This window comes from Pseudorasbora parva, chromosome 10 (genome assembly GCF_024679245.1).
Source record: "Pseudorasbora parva isolate DD20220531a chromosome 10, ASM2467924v1, whole genome shotgun sequence".
In the NCBI taxonomy this organism is placed as follows: Eukaryota; Metazoa; Chordata; class Actinopteri; order Cypriniformes; family Gobionidae; genus Pseudorasbora; species Pseudorasbora parva.
This window is the reverse complement of record NC_090181.1, coordinates 22,835,418-22,849,745: the sequence shown is the minus strand read 5'-3', so window position 1 is coordinate 22,849,745 and position 14,328 is coordinate 22,835,418. Positions and strand designations below refer to the sequence as shown.

Sequence of the window (14,328 nt, the reverse complement as noted above, 5' to 3'; positions counted from 1 at the left end):
TTTCTCAATTTCTCTTCAACTGTAAGACAAAATGTGAGCTTGAGTTCTTATAGTTTGGTTCTACGGGGTTCATGTTTGTAGCTGGCCACTGAGAAGCACCAGGCAGAGCGCAGGAAGTGGATGGAGGAGAAGTTGGATCTGATTGGTCAGGCTAAAGAGGCTGAGGAGAGGAGGAACCAGGACATGAGACGATTCGCTGATGATCGAGAACGGCATGCCCGTCAACAGGCTGAAATGGTAAAGAGCAGTGTGTGTTTCCAGAGACAATATCACATGTATTTTCAGTCAAAGAGAGAATGACTCTCTTGATGCGTCAATTAGGAGTCTTTGACCACACGTCTTGCTGCTCGTGAGGAAGAGATGGAAAGGTGGAGAAAAGAGAGAGACACACTTGTCTCTGCTTTGGAAGTTCAGCTGAAGAAACTCATCATGTCCAATGCAGAGAAAGACCAACAGATCAAAATCATACAGACCAGTAATACCCCCCAAACACCAGAGGTCAGTAAAGTGCCTGTTACAGACCTCACCATGTACACAAACTCTTCAAAAAGTTTAGGGTCAGTAAGATTTAAAGGTGCCCTAGAATGAAAAATTGAATTAACATTGCCATGGTGAAATAATAAGAGTTCAGTACATTGACATCACGTACTGTGAGTCTCAAACACCATTGCCTCCTACTTCTGATGTAAATCTTGTGCATGAAAAACACCAAGGAAAAATAAGTGCTTCTCAACATAACACCAACTGTGATGCAATCGCTGGGATCATTAATGCATACGCCCCCAACATTTGCATCTGTCTGAACATGTTGATTGTCTCGTGGCCAAATCATCAGTTAAACATGAGTCACGCCAGGATAGCAAAAACAGCAGCTCATGGACACAAATGTCATGTCCCCTGCACAGCCTGGGACATGAGGACTTTTCAAACCCTTTCCACAGATCAAAAATGTCAATAGTCATGGTTGATGTTTATTATAATCGGATACCACAACAATTTAATTCAAGTTTGTTTGTTTTTGCTCGGCCCATTTCAAGCAAGCTTCGCTCAGCGTCTTAAACTGAATAAAGGGTAATTCCAAGTCTATTCCTGCAAGCAGCAAGTAGCGATTTTATCCACTTATTGACTGTTTAAACAATTTCTGATTAAATTGAACGTTTCTTAGAGAGACAGCATTGTCTAGCTTGTCTAAAGAAGAACGTTCCAGCCTTCGTGCTTGCCGTTGCCAGATTTCAGTAAATTAAATACCACAATCAGAGATTTTCTGTGAAAAGAACGCGTATACTATCTGGTGTTTTATCTAAACATGCAATCTTGCAACCATATGCACCCGAGCTCTCTCGTGCGTGGATGATCTGAATAAACATGTAGGCTGCATTTTAGCAATCTCTATTTAAGATGTTCTGTTTAGAGTGTCATTCAGTCAGTCTGTATTCTGTCAGGACTCACGGGACGGGCCGCTTCGCTGAACATCTAAACTTGTGTGAGCTGCTGAAATAAGCCAATCAGAGCAGAGCTCAACATTAATATTCATGACCCTTCCAAATAAGGCAAAAACAGAGCATTACATCATAGGGACAATTTATAGGGTTGTAAATGGACCTGTAAAACTGTATCCGGGCAATTTTTACCCTTAAATAAGCCGCATACCCTCTATGTAGATATCAGAGAACAATATAACATATTTTCAGATCATTCTAGGGCACCTTAAAAAAATGTATACAGCAAGAATTTATTAAATAGTTTGAAAGGGAAAGTTATGGCATGTATGATGTTCTATGTCAAATTAATGCTTTTGAACTTTCTATTCATCAACAAATTCTGAAAGAAATGTATCATGGTTTCCACAGAAAATTTCAGAAAGTTCCCACAGGACAACCATTTTTCAACATTGATCATAATTAGAAATGTTTCTTAAGCACCAGAATGATTTATGATGGATCATGTGACATTAAAAACTGGAATAATGGCTGCTGAAAATTCAGCTTTACCATCACAGGAATCTTAAAATATATTAATGCTGCAGTCTGCAGTTTTTCCTCTTTGTCACCATCGCTGTTTGAAATCTGCAATTGCAGTTGTTCGCAGAATTATCTACTTAAAGCTGCAGCCCGTGAAAATTATCCTAAATAAATTTTTGAGCAAGTACTGGAAATTCAAGCATATTTTTGCATCATTAGGTCACATCTGTACACATAAAGAAGGTGTCTCGGCTAGTAGGCTATATTGCATGTGAGTATGTTGGATATGGAGATTTATAGCCTTTTCTCACGGCACTTGATATAATTAAACGTATACATTTTTGCACCTCGGAGTGGCTACAGAAAAAAGAGACAACCAGGATCATACGAAAAAAAGGATATAGGGCTTTTAAAAGTTGGCGTGAACTCCATGTTTTAAATCAGCTTTTTTTCTGCTGGACAGGTAAGACACTAACAATAGCATACTTGTTCACTTAATTCGTACAGTTACTGAGTTTTCTTTGTTGTGCCTTTCTCGTTTTGCTATGTGCATTATAATAAAGATTAATTATTTTGTGCTAGCTATGAGAGGGAGCAATTCACCTCGACTCCACATTCATTGGTTGGTATATGACGATTAGAAATTAGACTGCACAGAAATGGAAACTGAACTACAGCCCTAATACACATTAAAATATGTAGCCACGCTATGCTGATGTTAACATAAAAAATTTGAAAACAAAGGATTTGCACGGTTTGATGTGATATGATAAGCACACGCTAGATTTAATCATCGCGTTTCATAGAAATGCTTTTTTTTCACTTAGCTGGTCAAAACAAAAGTGGATGTTATCTGCTTGTTCAAATGACATTGGTCATACTTTCAAACAATAAAATCTGTGATTTTGAATGACTGTATCCACATTGGCGCAGTGACTGACAGCCGCATATTCCCCTTTAAAACATTGGATACCTCCGCACTGTGCACACCATACCGAGGCACACCTTGCTTAAAGTTGGTAATTCCACAAATAATGTAATTCCAGATTTCGAACAGAGATGGCGACTAAGAGGAAAAACTATGGACTGCTGCTTTAAAGGATTAGTTCACTTTTAAATAAACTTTTACTGATAATTTACTCACCTCCATGTCATCCAAGATGTCAATGTCTTCTTTTCTTCATTTGAAAAGAAGTTAAAGCTACACTGTATAACATGTTTAGTTTATTCTTAGCTAAAAACACTTAGTTCTTTCAAAAATATGTGCTCATTAATGTATATTTACTTCTTTTAAGTAATAAAGTATTCTCGTAAGTTTATAATATGCCATTGAACATACATACGGGAGAGGGGTTCGAATGTCAGTCGCCATGTTGCTCCTCCATCTTGAAATAAATTCAAGCTTCGCCTTTCGCATTTTAACACTCGATGGCACTCATGGACGAGCTCGACCTGGAAGCCATGTTAATCTTGGACTAAATCGGCCACCCTAGGAGTTAAAACGAAATCGGAACTTGGAGGAACAGAAAATAATATTCTCTGGCTGGTCATATACCTTTTCACCGCTAGATGGGGGAAAATATCACACAGTGTAGCTTTAAGGTTTTTGATGAAAACATTCCAGGATTTTTCTCCATGTAATGGACTTCAATGGACCTCAAACGATTCCAAGGTTCAAATTCAAGGTCCTTTCAGTGCAGCTTTAAAGGGCTTTAAATGATAACAGACGATGACGAGGGGGTCTTATCTAACGAAACGATCAGTCATTTAAACAAAAAATAAAAAGTTTAAGTTTTATAAGCACAAATGCTCCCCCTGCTCTGTTCTGTATTGTGCGTTCGTGACGTCACAATGTTTTAAACAATAAACTGACACAAAGACATTTTAATATGTGTATATAGTCCTCCTTCCTTACATTACACTTCTGCCTACGCTAAGCGTGAACCTTTTAACATAATTGCATATTACGTGAAATCACAAACGTGTTTATTCATATTTATAATGAAGTTCCAGCTCACGTGGGGAAGACCATATACATGTATTTGCTTCATTTTACTGCGGAATTGTTTGTAAACAAGTCTCAAGTGCTGGATTTGCAGACACAATGTTGTGCCTTCTATATTGGATCCGACAGGAATGGTGCAACACACTTATGTGAGTAAAACATATTTTTTTATATGTAGTAAATAGTAGTAGTAGTATATAGTAGTCCTGTGTGTGTGTGTGTGTGTGTGTGTCTGTCTGTCTGTCTGTCTGTCTGTCTGTCTGTCTGTCTGTCTGTCTGTGTGTGTGTGCTCGGTTTGCACTTATATATTCCGATCCTGTGGGCTATTTGAAACAGAAATAATATTCCAATCAATCGCGGGTGGATGAGAAATAAATCATTGTATTTACTTGATAAAGACATTTACAAGCCCTGTGATCGAGAAAATCTTTGCAGTTGCCTCGTTCAAAATAATCTCTCCCTCATGAGAACTGACAGGGGCCTAGATATGACAGCAGAGCTGAAGCTCATTAAATATGCTAATCTTATCCAATCCAAGCCGTGGGTGTTTACTTCCAAGTCTCCAGTGCGGCATGCCCATCAAAACCCAGCAATATTTTTGAATGTAAAAACCACACAAACATCATTAGTTGACCTCAGACAACAGTATAAAAAAGAAATAAAGCCAGTTCATGACACCAAAGCCCTTTAAAGCTGCACTGAAACTGTCATTTGGACCTTGATCTGTTTGGGGTCCATTGAAGTGCATTATATGGAGAAAATCTTGGAATGTTTTAATCAAAAACCTTAATTTCTTTTCGATTGAATAAAGAAAGACATCTTGGATGACATGACAAATCTAACAATCGCTTATCATATCACGTCAAATCATGCGTGACTACATTTAATGTGTATTACTGAAAAAGTTAAACGTCAAAAGCTAAACTAATAGCTGTGTTACCACTTGATTGTTTGCTATATTGTTCTATAATTAATTCCTTCTTACATAAAGCGTTCTTTCCAACATTTTTACATATTTTAACATTCTGTCTCTGTCTCAGGAGTTCACTGAGGACAGCAGGGCCGAGGCACTGCAGGCAGAGCTGGCTGCAAAGGACGCAGAGATCCAGAAACTAAAGGAAAAGCTCAGTGTCATAGACGACAGACTTTGCAGAAACTCATCTACCCAGGTCAGACATGAGTGCCTTATTACTGACAATTCACCCATTAGCTTTGATGATTCATTAGAGTCTGCATATGACAAATATAATCACTGTCAAAAGTCCCAGAATGTAATTTGAAGTGGGTTTGCTCTGAATGTCATAGCTGTGCATTTTGTAAAAATATCATTATGACTAAGTAAAGTGTGGCCTTGTCCTTCAAAGATCAATTTTACTTTAATATAATGTACTTCACAGGGCTCCACATTAACGCTTCTCCGGGACAAGTGCATTTTTTGAAGGGCAAGGGAAAGAGAATTTTACTTGTCCGACCGGACAAGTATCCTGTAAAAATCACAAAAATAACTAGCGAATCCGCATTAATTTAGTGTAAGTGGCAATTGATAGTGGATAATATAATATAATGAACTAATGGTAACAAGGTTGCGCTGTTGATGCTTGTGCAGTCTCTCGAGGAGAAATCGAAAACAAATGAGCACAGATCACACAAAGAAACTCAGTTAAAGGGATACTCCACCACTTTTTCATATTTAGCAGTTATTCCCTTAAGACGAGTTGATGCATACCTCTCTCGTCTCAGTGCGTGCACTTATTCGCTCTGACGCGCGGTGACATTTTGATAGCACTTGGCTTATTCCACTAATGGTACCAAACAGAGATCAAATTAGACCTGACCAAACACCTCCACGTTTTCCCTATTTAAATACAGTTTTACAAATAGCTGAACGACCAAGTATGGTGAAACAAAATAAAATGTGGCGCTTTTCTGAGCGGGTTTAAAAGGATAACTATAATGTATGGCAAAATAGCACTTCTGAGAGTACTTTGACTTGTGCAGTAAAAAGTCCCGGCTGAAACATCCTCCCTCACATCTCCCCCTCCCCCTCTCATTTCCGTCAATAGGAGGAGTGCCGAGACGAAGTACTCTCAAAAGTGCTATTCCACCATACATTATAGTTATCCTTTTCACTTCACATGTCAACTACATTAATGACCCAGTTTAAATATAAAAGCTTAAAGGGTAAGTTCACCCAAAAATGTAAATTATTTCATTAATTACTCACCCTCATGTCGTTGGACACCCGTAAGACCTTTGTTCATCTTCGGAACACAAATGAAGATATTTTTGTTGAAAGCTGATGGCTGAGAAAGGCTTCAGAAAGGCCTCCAATGGCATTCAGTACATTCCCACTGACCCACTCACAAGACCCATAAAGGCACTAAAGACATCAATACAAAGTCCATCTCACTACAGTGGCTGTAATGTTACAATGCGACGAAAATAGTTATTGTGCACACAAAAATTTAAATAAAGACTTTATCCACCAAATTATTGACGTGAACTGATGCATGCGCTAGAATATGACGCAGATCCGCCATTCAGATACATGACCCGGAAGCGAAGAGGAGCGACGCGTGAGTTCACGTCCGAGACCTACACAGAAGACAATATCTTGGTGGATAAAGTCATTATTTTAATTTTTTTGCGCACAAAAAACTATTTTCGTCGTAAAACGTAAAATGATTGTACAGTCACTGTAGTGAGATGGACTTTGTAACGTTTTGTACCTTTTATGGGTTTTGTGAGTGGGTCAGTGGGAATGTACAGAATGCCAATGGAGGCCTTTCTGAAGCCTTTCTCAGCCATCAGCTTTCAACAAAAATATCTTCATTTGTGTTCCGAAGATGAACGAAGGTCTTACGGGTGTCCAACGACATGAGGGTGAGTAATTAACTAAATAATTTAAATTTTGGGGTGAACTAACCCTTTAATGCTAAATCACTAAAGTAAACCTTTAAATTTGATTAAATCGTTTGAATGAATGACTCGCTTATCAAGGCGGCCAGCTATTTGTGGTTTAAACATTCTTTCCGACATTTTGTTATTTGTATATTCTTTTAATGCAGTGTTAATTTTTCAGTGTAAATTATTTAATTTGATTGGTAACAGTCCTATAGAGTCTTATTTTAATTTTAATTTATAGATCAAATTTATGAATATAAAATGAATGCTGAAGCATAGCCTAAATTGAATAAGATTATGGAAAAAATGAACAGGCTCAATGTTGAGCCCTGCCTCAGATGAGCTGAGTTCTCTGTATGCTAGGAGGAACTGAGAGTTATATGAATAGAGCTTTTATATGGATTGAATTGTATAATTATAGTCAGTAGAATAAAAACTGTCCTTAATTTCTTTTTACTTCTTGGTTCTCTACATGACTTCCAAAGAATCATGTCCCCAAACTGATTTGAACACATGTATTCATTCAGGGAGTTCTCAATGTATATTTTTACCAACCTGAGGTGATATGTGTTGTTTATTAGAATTTATTGATTTATTGAATGTCTCAATTGCTGTGCTAGACGATGGAAGACGAATTGTCTGATGTGAAGCCTCTGAACACCAGTACGCTCAAACTTGCGAGCAGAACCAGAGGATCTATCACTAGTCAGGTAAAAATGAAATACCTGGTTATCATTTCCTTGTTGAATCAATGTTGAATCACAATTACATTTTGTTAAATATGTTCTTTTAGCTTTTCATTTAGTTTGTTGCACTTTTTTGCACTTAGCAGATCAATTTTTTTTTGGGGGGGGGGGGGGCAATTCTAAAACAAACATGCATATTCCTCTCTTAGTTTTGAATGATCCATCTGTAATAAGGGAAAGTTTTATCATGAACTAACAATAAAACAATTCAGTTTTTAATTATCCTAGATTTATATTCATTTATTAATATACAAATTTTCAATGTTAATTCATATATATGTTCATAATAGATTAATGTTAATTTAAAATTCAATAATTTAAGCTTAAAATGCTAAATATGTATTAGTTTATGTAAAAACACTACCATTTAAAAATGTTGCGTCAGTAAGATTTCTCCTTTATTGTCTTAGTATCATGATTTAAAATCCTTGCTGGATAGTCATTTATATTACAACATATTTATATTTTAATTAAATGTTGTTCTTTTGATCTTTCTATTCATCAAAGAAACTTGAAAAATGTGGACCCACTTTATATTAGATGGCCTTGACTACAATGTACTAACATTTAAATTAATAATTTGCTATAATGCACTTATTGTGTACATACATGTTTTTATGTTGTACTTACATTTTTAAAGTGACCTGTATGTAATTACAGCTATAGTTTATTTCTGTAGTTACATTTACATTAAGTACGCTGTTGACACCTCGCTTATACCTAACCCTACCCTTAAACTGACCCATACCTCCACACCTGTCCCTAACTTTACCCATAACCCACCTCAATATCAACAAAAGTGTTTTGCAATACAATATGAGCACAATAAGTACATTGTATATATTTTTTGATGTGATTAAATAGTATAAGGCCACCTAATATAAAGTGTAACCAAAAATGAAGCCATTTCAACAAAAATATTAAGCAATATAATGTATTTTTTTGTATTAAAATACAAAACGGGTGTTGAAATTGTAATATTTCACAATATTACCAGCCATAATTATCATTCCAGTGATTATGATAATCAAATAGATGATGATAATCTTCATATTGCAGAGTTCATCCGCTAGCTGTCCGTTGGTGCTAGATTCATCAGAGATCTCCACGGAAACAGGAAGACGTTCCAGGTTTCCACGTCCAGAGCTGGAAATTTCCTTCAGCCCTTTGCAGCCGGATCGTTTCGCTCTTAAGCGGCAGGGAGAAGTCTCTGCCGTTACTGTTAAAATCTCCCGACCCACGCGTAAGAGGAAGAGCGGGGAGATGGATAAGGTGAGAAATGAATCAGATGGAGGGGCTTTAGAAAATAGTTCTTAGTTCACACAAATTAAAATAAAGTGCTGTGACTGGAATGACCTTCAATCATCTTGTGCTTGAGCGAAATGTCTAATCTTTTCCATTTCTAGCCTTACAGTCATGGGAAATTTAGTATAATGTTAGTTCAGATTTGTCACACAAAGTTCATCCTCTCTCATAATTCTTTTAAAATTATTATTAAAATTCTTCAAAAATCTATAGACCATCTGCTGCTGACCTAATCTGCACAGCCAGCAGCCCTTTAATTGCCCTAATTAGTCATTAACAAGGCTCTAATTTTGCTCACTTACACTTAACGATTGGATTCATTGTGCATGGGCAGCAAAATTGCAGTCCTATTAAGCATGTAGTTCTGAGTGTGAGAATATATTTATGTGTGTGGTTGAGTGTGCTTTGGCCTAACCTCACACACTCTCTACAGGCAACTTAAACACTTGCGGACACTCGCTCTGGGAGCAGTAACAATAGTTATAGAATACACAGTAGGTTTATAGAAATCTTTTTTATGGAACCTTTTTATGGAAACTTTATTGAATTGTTCAGACAAAGGGATTAACAATACACAAATACAAAACTACCATAAATGCTGACTAAACAGGGTGTTGATATTTTATTATATCACGCTTAATAAGGGTAGCCATGCACTTACGAGTCTCTTGTCTGGGTAGGTTATGCTATTCTCTCAAAAATGTTATGTTGCACACTGAAAGAATGCTCTTTGCTTAAAGTGACCTCTTATCGACAAAGAATCTTGTGCTCTCAAACTGGTTGTCCCTGGCAACAGAGTCACGCTTTCACATGCTCTGTAGCTGGTAATTGTTAGAGAGTTTTGTAATTGAATGGCACAAACCATATTTATGGCGCTTCTTGTTCGCTTGAAGCAGAAAGGAGGCAGGAGCAGCGTGGTGAAAAAGAAACCCAGTCCTCAGGTACCCTCTTTCTGTTTAATCCTACTACAACAGCTCATCCACCTTCAGGACTCCTAATGGTCTGGAACCAGATATTGACAGCCAAGACACAAAGGGTCATGTTAATGTCCTCAGGTTACACTGAGCTGGACATTAGAAGTATAAATCCATAAATTATGTGATTACTGTTTTTGCCCTCTGTAGTTTTCCTCCACACCAAATCAATTTGTGCAAGTCTGTGTGATGGAAGTGTTCCATTAAATAAGATACTGGTAGAGCTCTTCCTTTAAGTCAACATGAGATCCAAATTGACTTTTTGACTGAAAATTGTTATTTGTTTGCCCTCCTTTCGTTCCAAACCGATATGCAGTTATCTTTTCAGTTAAACACAAAAGATAGTATTCTAAGGAATTTGAATGCAGCTCTACTTCATACAAATAAAAAGGACAAAACTGTACTCTAAATCTCGTGGTGCTGGTTGGATGTCAGTAAGCAGAAGTCTAATGGCAAGCAAATATCATTTCAGCATAGCGCTACTTAATGATTCCTCAGATTTTTTTTTCTTAAGTTCCACAAGAAAAAAAAAAAAACGTATGTAATGACAGAATTTTCATTGCCGAGTCATTTATTCCTTTAATACACTTTCCAATGACCTAGGCCAGAAATGATGTTAGCCAGTAGCCAAATACTCTAGCTACACTACCATCCAAAAGTTTGAGGTCAGTTTTATGGTTTTTGAACCATACAACTTTTTGAAAACTATTTTATTTATTTTTTGCTTACCAAGGCTGCATTAATTTGATTTTTAAAAAAAAACGTAATACATTTTAGAATTTAGAATAACTGTTTTCTAATTTACAATTTTAAAATGTAGTGATCAAATATGGCATTACTCTAGTCTTCAAAATCCAGACCTCAAAATAATCTGGCTTTTGAACAGTAATGTATTTGGGCATATTTTTGGGAATCGTTCACCCAAAAATGAAAATTACCCCATGATTTACTCACCTTCAAACCATCCTAGGTGTATATGACATTCTTCTTTCAGTATAATTCTTCTTCCTTCTTATAATCGGAGTAATCTTTAAAAATGTCCTGGCTAATTCAAGTTTTATAATGGTAATGAATGGCAGCCCAAAATTTCAAAGTACATGCATCCATTATAAAAGTACTCCACTTAGCTCCGGGGAGACTTCTGACAAATTTCCAAATTTTGGTCTGTCATTATAATGCTTGGATTAGCCAGGAAATATTGATTGTGTTCATTAGAAAGAAGAATGTCATATACACCTAGGAGAGATTGAGGGTGAGTAAATCTTGGGGTAATATTCGTATTTGGGTCAACTATCCCTTTAAAGCTGTTAAAAGTTGTACTACATTTTTGACTACAGTTAATGTAATAAAGGTCATAGCAATCATAGCAAATATATATATTTGTCAATAGATTTGAAAAAGCTTTGTCGCTGGGATGCATCAAAATGCTCCTAAGAATGAGCTTTAGCCTCCATGTCTCACGTTTAAAAGCCTCCTCAAATGTGGAAGCTGCTGTCAATCAGGGACTAGTCCTTCATAATTAACTGCAAACTTGCGTTCATGCCAGCTCTATTCTGAGATTTAATAGATTAGAATTTACAATTCAGTCTATTACTGATAGGCAAGATCTATTTTATTCTCGTTGAATATTGTTATACTCTGAAATGTTAAATTACACAAGTAAAGTTTGCAAATGTGATTACATGTTGGCTTTAAAGGCATCTGATTCACTTATTAAAAGAAGAACATGGCATAGTCCAGACCTCTTTTAACAGAGTACCTATAAAGTGTAAAGATGTAGAAATTTAACTACCAGTAGTCCTATTAACCCTTTAAAGTTCCTAAAAAAAATGGTGACCATTTGGTTCCTGATGGTGGAAATGCAGCTTATGACTCATTTATCCCTGAAGCTTTTGATGCATCAAATAATTAATATCCTTTCATCAAGGTGGGGCTGTAAATGGAGCGGGTTTTGCTATGTAGTTTACAGATCCGTTATGGTAACATTATCTGTAACAGCTGTCCATGCCCCTCTGGCAGGGCATTTTTTTTTCTACATGATGCATAAAAGACAAAGGCTTTGGGAGATAATGCTCTGTAGACCCTTAATTCATCATTCACCCACACAATCGTCAAGGTCATGACATTTCACATGTAATTGGGGGGAAATCATTGTAATCATGTGATGCGTTCACCCTCAACACCTCTGAATTATTGTAATTACACTTTATCATTTTATGGCAGGGAAACACCAGCAGAACAAGCCATCGGTCTTGATTTTTTTTCATGCGTTTCCCTCTGATGCGATTGAACAGTGAATGACTTGGCAAGTTCCTGGAAGTCAGGGCATTAGTCTGCTTTTAATGCAAACCTGCGAGTCAGAGAGCAGGTGACAGGTGTGACAGGCGGAGATCCGCCCCGTTTAGGTTGGCGGCTGTTACGAGCGTGGCATTAGCTGTCACATGCAATGTCACAGATGCAATCTTATTGTCTAGATAGAGAGAGATAGTGACAGGAATGGAGTGATAGAGGAAAAATGCAGATAGGTTGGAGAGAGAGAAATGAAGAGACTGAAAAGTGACTGGAGAGTCACTGGAGAGAGACTAAGAAGTCTTTCAGACTGAATCATTTATTTATTTAGCAGATTTGAATATTTTTCATGTAGCATTTGTTCATGTGTGTGTAAAAGAGGGATCGGGCAGATGCTCTGCTGTCTTATTAAAGATGCTTTAATGCACCGCGCACTCTTGGCACTAGATCTGTCATCTAATCCTCAGGGGTTTATGCTCTTTTGAGTGTCAAGAATTTCAGCGCCCGTCTTTCCAGCTGACCTGAAACCAATTTGTGTTTTGTCAGTAGGGATTAAGGGTTCAGATCAGTCAGATACTCAGTGCTGTGTGTTTCTCCGTATGCATTTAGCATTTTACGTTGTAAAATTTTCCTGCTGACCTGAACATCAGCAGAGGGTTAATGAACCACTGCGACTGGGTAATTATTTTTTCATTACTAGTTCATCAGTGATCATCATAACATCAATCACATCTTGCATGAACAATCACAGCCAAACATTCTGATTCAACTAAGGCCTGTTTCACTGTCTGTGGTGTGTGAACTGCACATAATAATTTCGAGGTTACAGCATTCACACTCAACTTAGGTTAACAGCACATTTTCAACATTTTCTTTGGTTTATGGAAACAATCATTTTCAAATGATTGGAACAAACCCTTTTATTCAGTGTATGTGACTGAATTCAGACTATTTAAACAATTTATAGCTACACTTAAATTGGTTAAACACTTAAACACTGGTTTGGGTCCAGTGTAGATTTTATTACCATTTTGTTACCATGTAAACTAAAGTAAAGTCTATGCTCACCAAGGTTGCATTTATTTGATTTAAAATACTGTAAAAATAGTGGAATTGTGAAATTGTATTACAATTTCGAATAAGTGGTTTCTATTTTCATTTTTTATAAATATATATTTTATTTCTGATTGAACAGCTTTTTTATTTATTAATTTTTTTAGCAGCCATAACTCCACTCTTCAAAGTCACATGATCCCTAAGAAATCAAATATGCTGCTGCTCAAGAAACATTTATTTTTATTATCCATGTTGAAAACAGTTGTGGTGCTTAATATTCTTGTGGAAACAGTGATGCATTTTGTGAAGATATAAATCATTGGTAACTATAAATATATATATATATATATATATATATATATATATATATATATATATATATATATATATATATAATAAATAAATAAATAAAGATCCTTCTCAAAAAATTAGCATATTGTGATAAAGTTCATTATTTTCCATAATGTAATGATAAAAATTAAACTTTCATATATTTCAGATTCATTGCACACCAACTGAAATATTTCAGGTCTTTTATTGTTTTAATACTGATGAGTTTGGCATACAGCTCATGAAAACCCAAAATTCCTAATCTAAAACATTAGCATATTTTATTAGCAAAACATTTTTTATTTTAATACAAAAAAAGTCAACCTTCAAATAATTATGTTCAGTTATGCACTCAATACTTGGTCGGGAATCCTTTTGCAGAAATGACTGCTTCAGTGCGGCGTGGCATGGAGGCGATCAGCCTGTGGCACTGCTGAGGTGTTATGGAGGCCCAGGATGCTTCGATAGCGGCCTTAAGCTCATCCAGAGTGTTGGGTCGTGCGTCTCTCAACTTTCTCTTCACAATATCCCACAGATTCTCTATGGGGTTCAGGTCAGGAGAGTTGGCAGGCCAATTGAGCACAGTAATACCATGGTCAGTAAACCATTTACCAGTGGTTTTAGCACTGTGAGCAGGTGCCAGCTCTTGCTGAAAAACGAAATCTTCATCTCCAAAAAGCTTTTCAGCAGATGGAAGCATGAAGTGCTCCAAAATCTCCTGATAGCTAGCTGCATTGACCCTGCCCTTGATAAAACAC

At 36.6% G+C, this 14,328-nt stretch overlaps 1 protein-coding gene across 4 annotated transcripts in view; it reads left to right on the top strand.

Annotated features, from left to right (window-relative positions):
* kif20ba (kinesin family member 20Ba) overlaps window positions 1–14,328 on the top strand; it is a 30,052-nt gene that overhangs the window by 13,025 nt on the left and 2,699 nt on the right. For 2 of the 4 annotated variants that reach the window (XM_067455570.1, XM_067455571.1), the window contains exons 26-31: window positions 82–237; window positions 322–498; window positions 5,007–5,135; window positions 7,491–7,580; window positions 8,676–8,888; window positions 9,815–9,862. In XM_067455570.1, coding sequence (XP_067311671.1) covers window positions 82–237; window positions 322–498; window positions 5,007–5,135; window positions 7,491–7,580; window positions 8,676–8,888; window positions 9,815–9,862 — 813 coding nt within the window. The remainder of the gene's footprint in view (window positions 1–81; window positions 238–321; window positions 499–5,006; window positions 5,136–7,490; window positions 7,581–8,675; window positions 8,889–9,814; window positions 9,863–14,328) is intronic. The other 2 variants (XM_067455572.1, XM_067455573.1) reach the window with 2 other exon arrangements.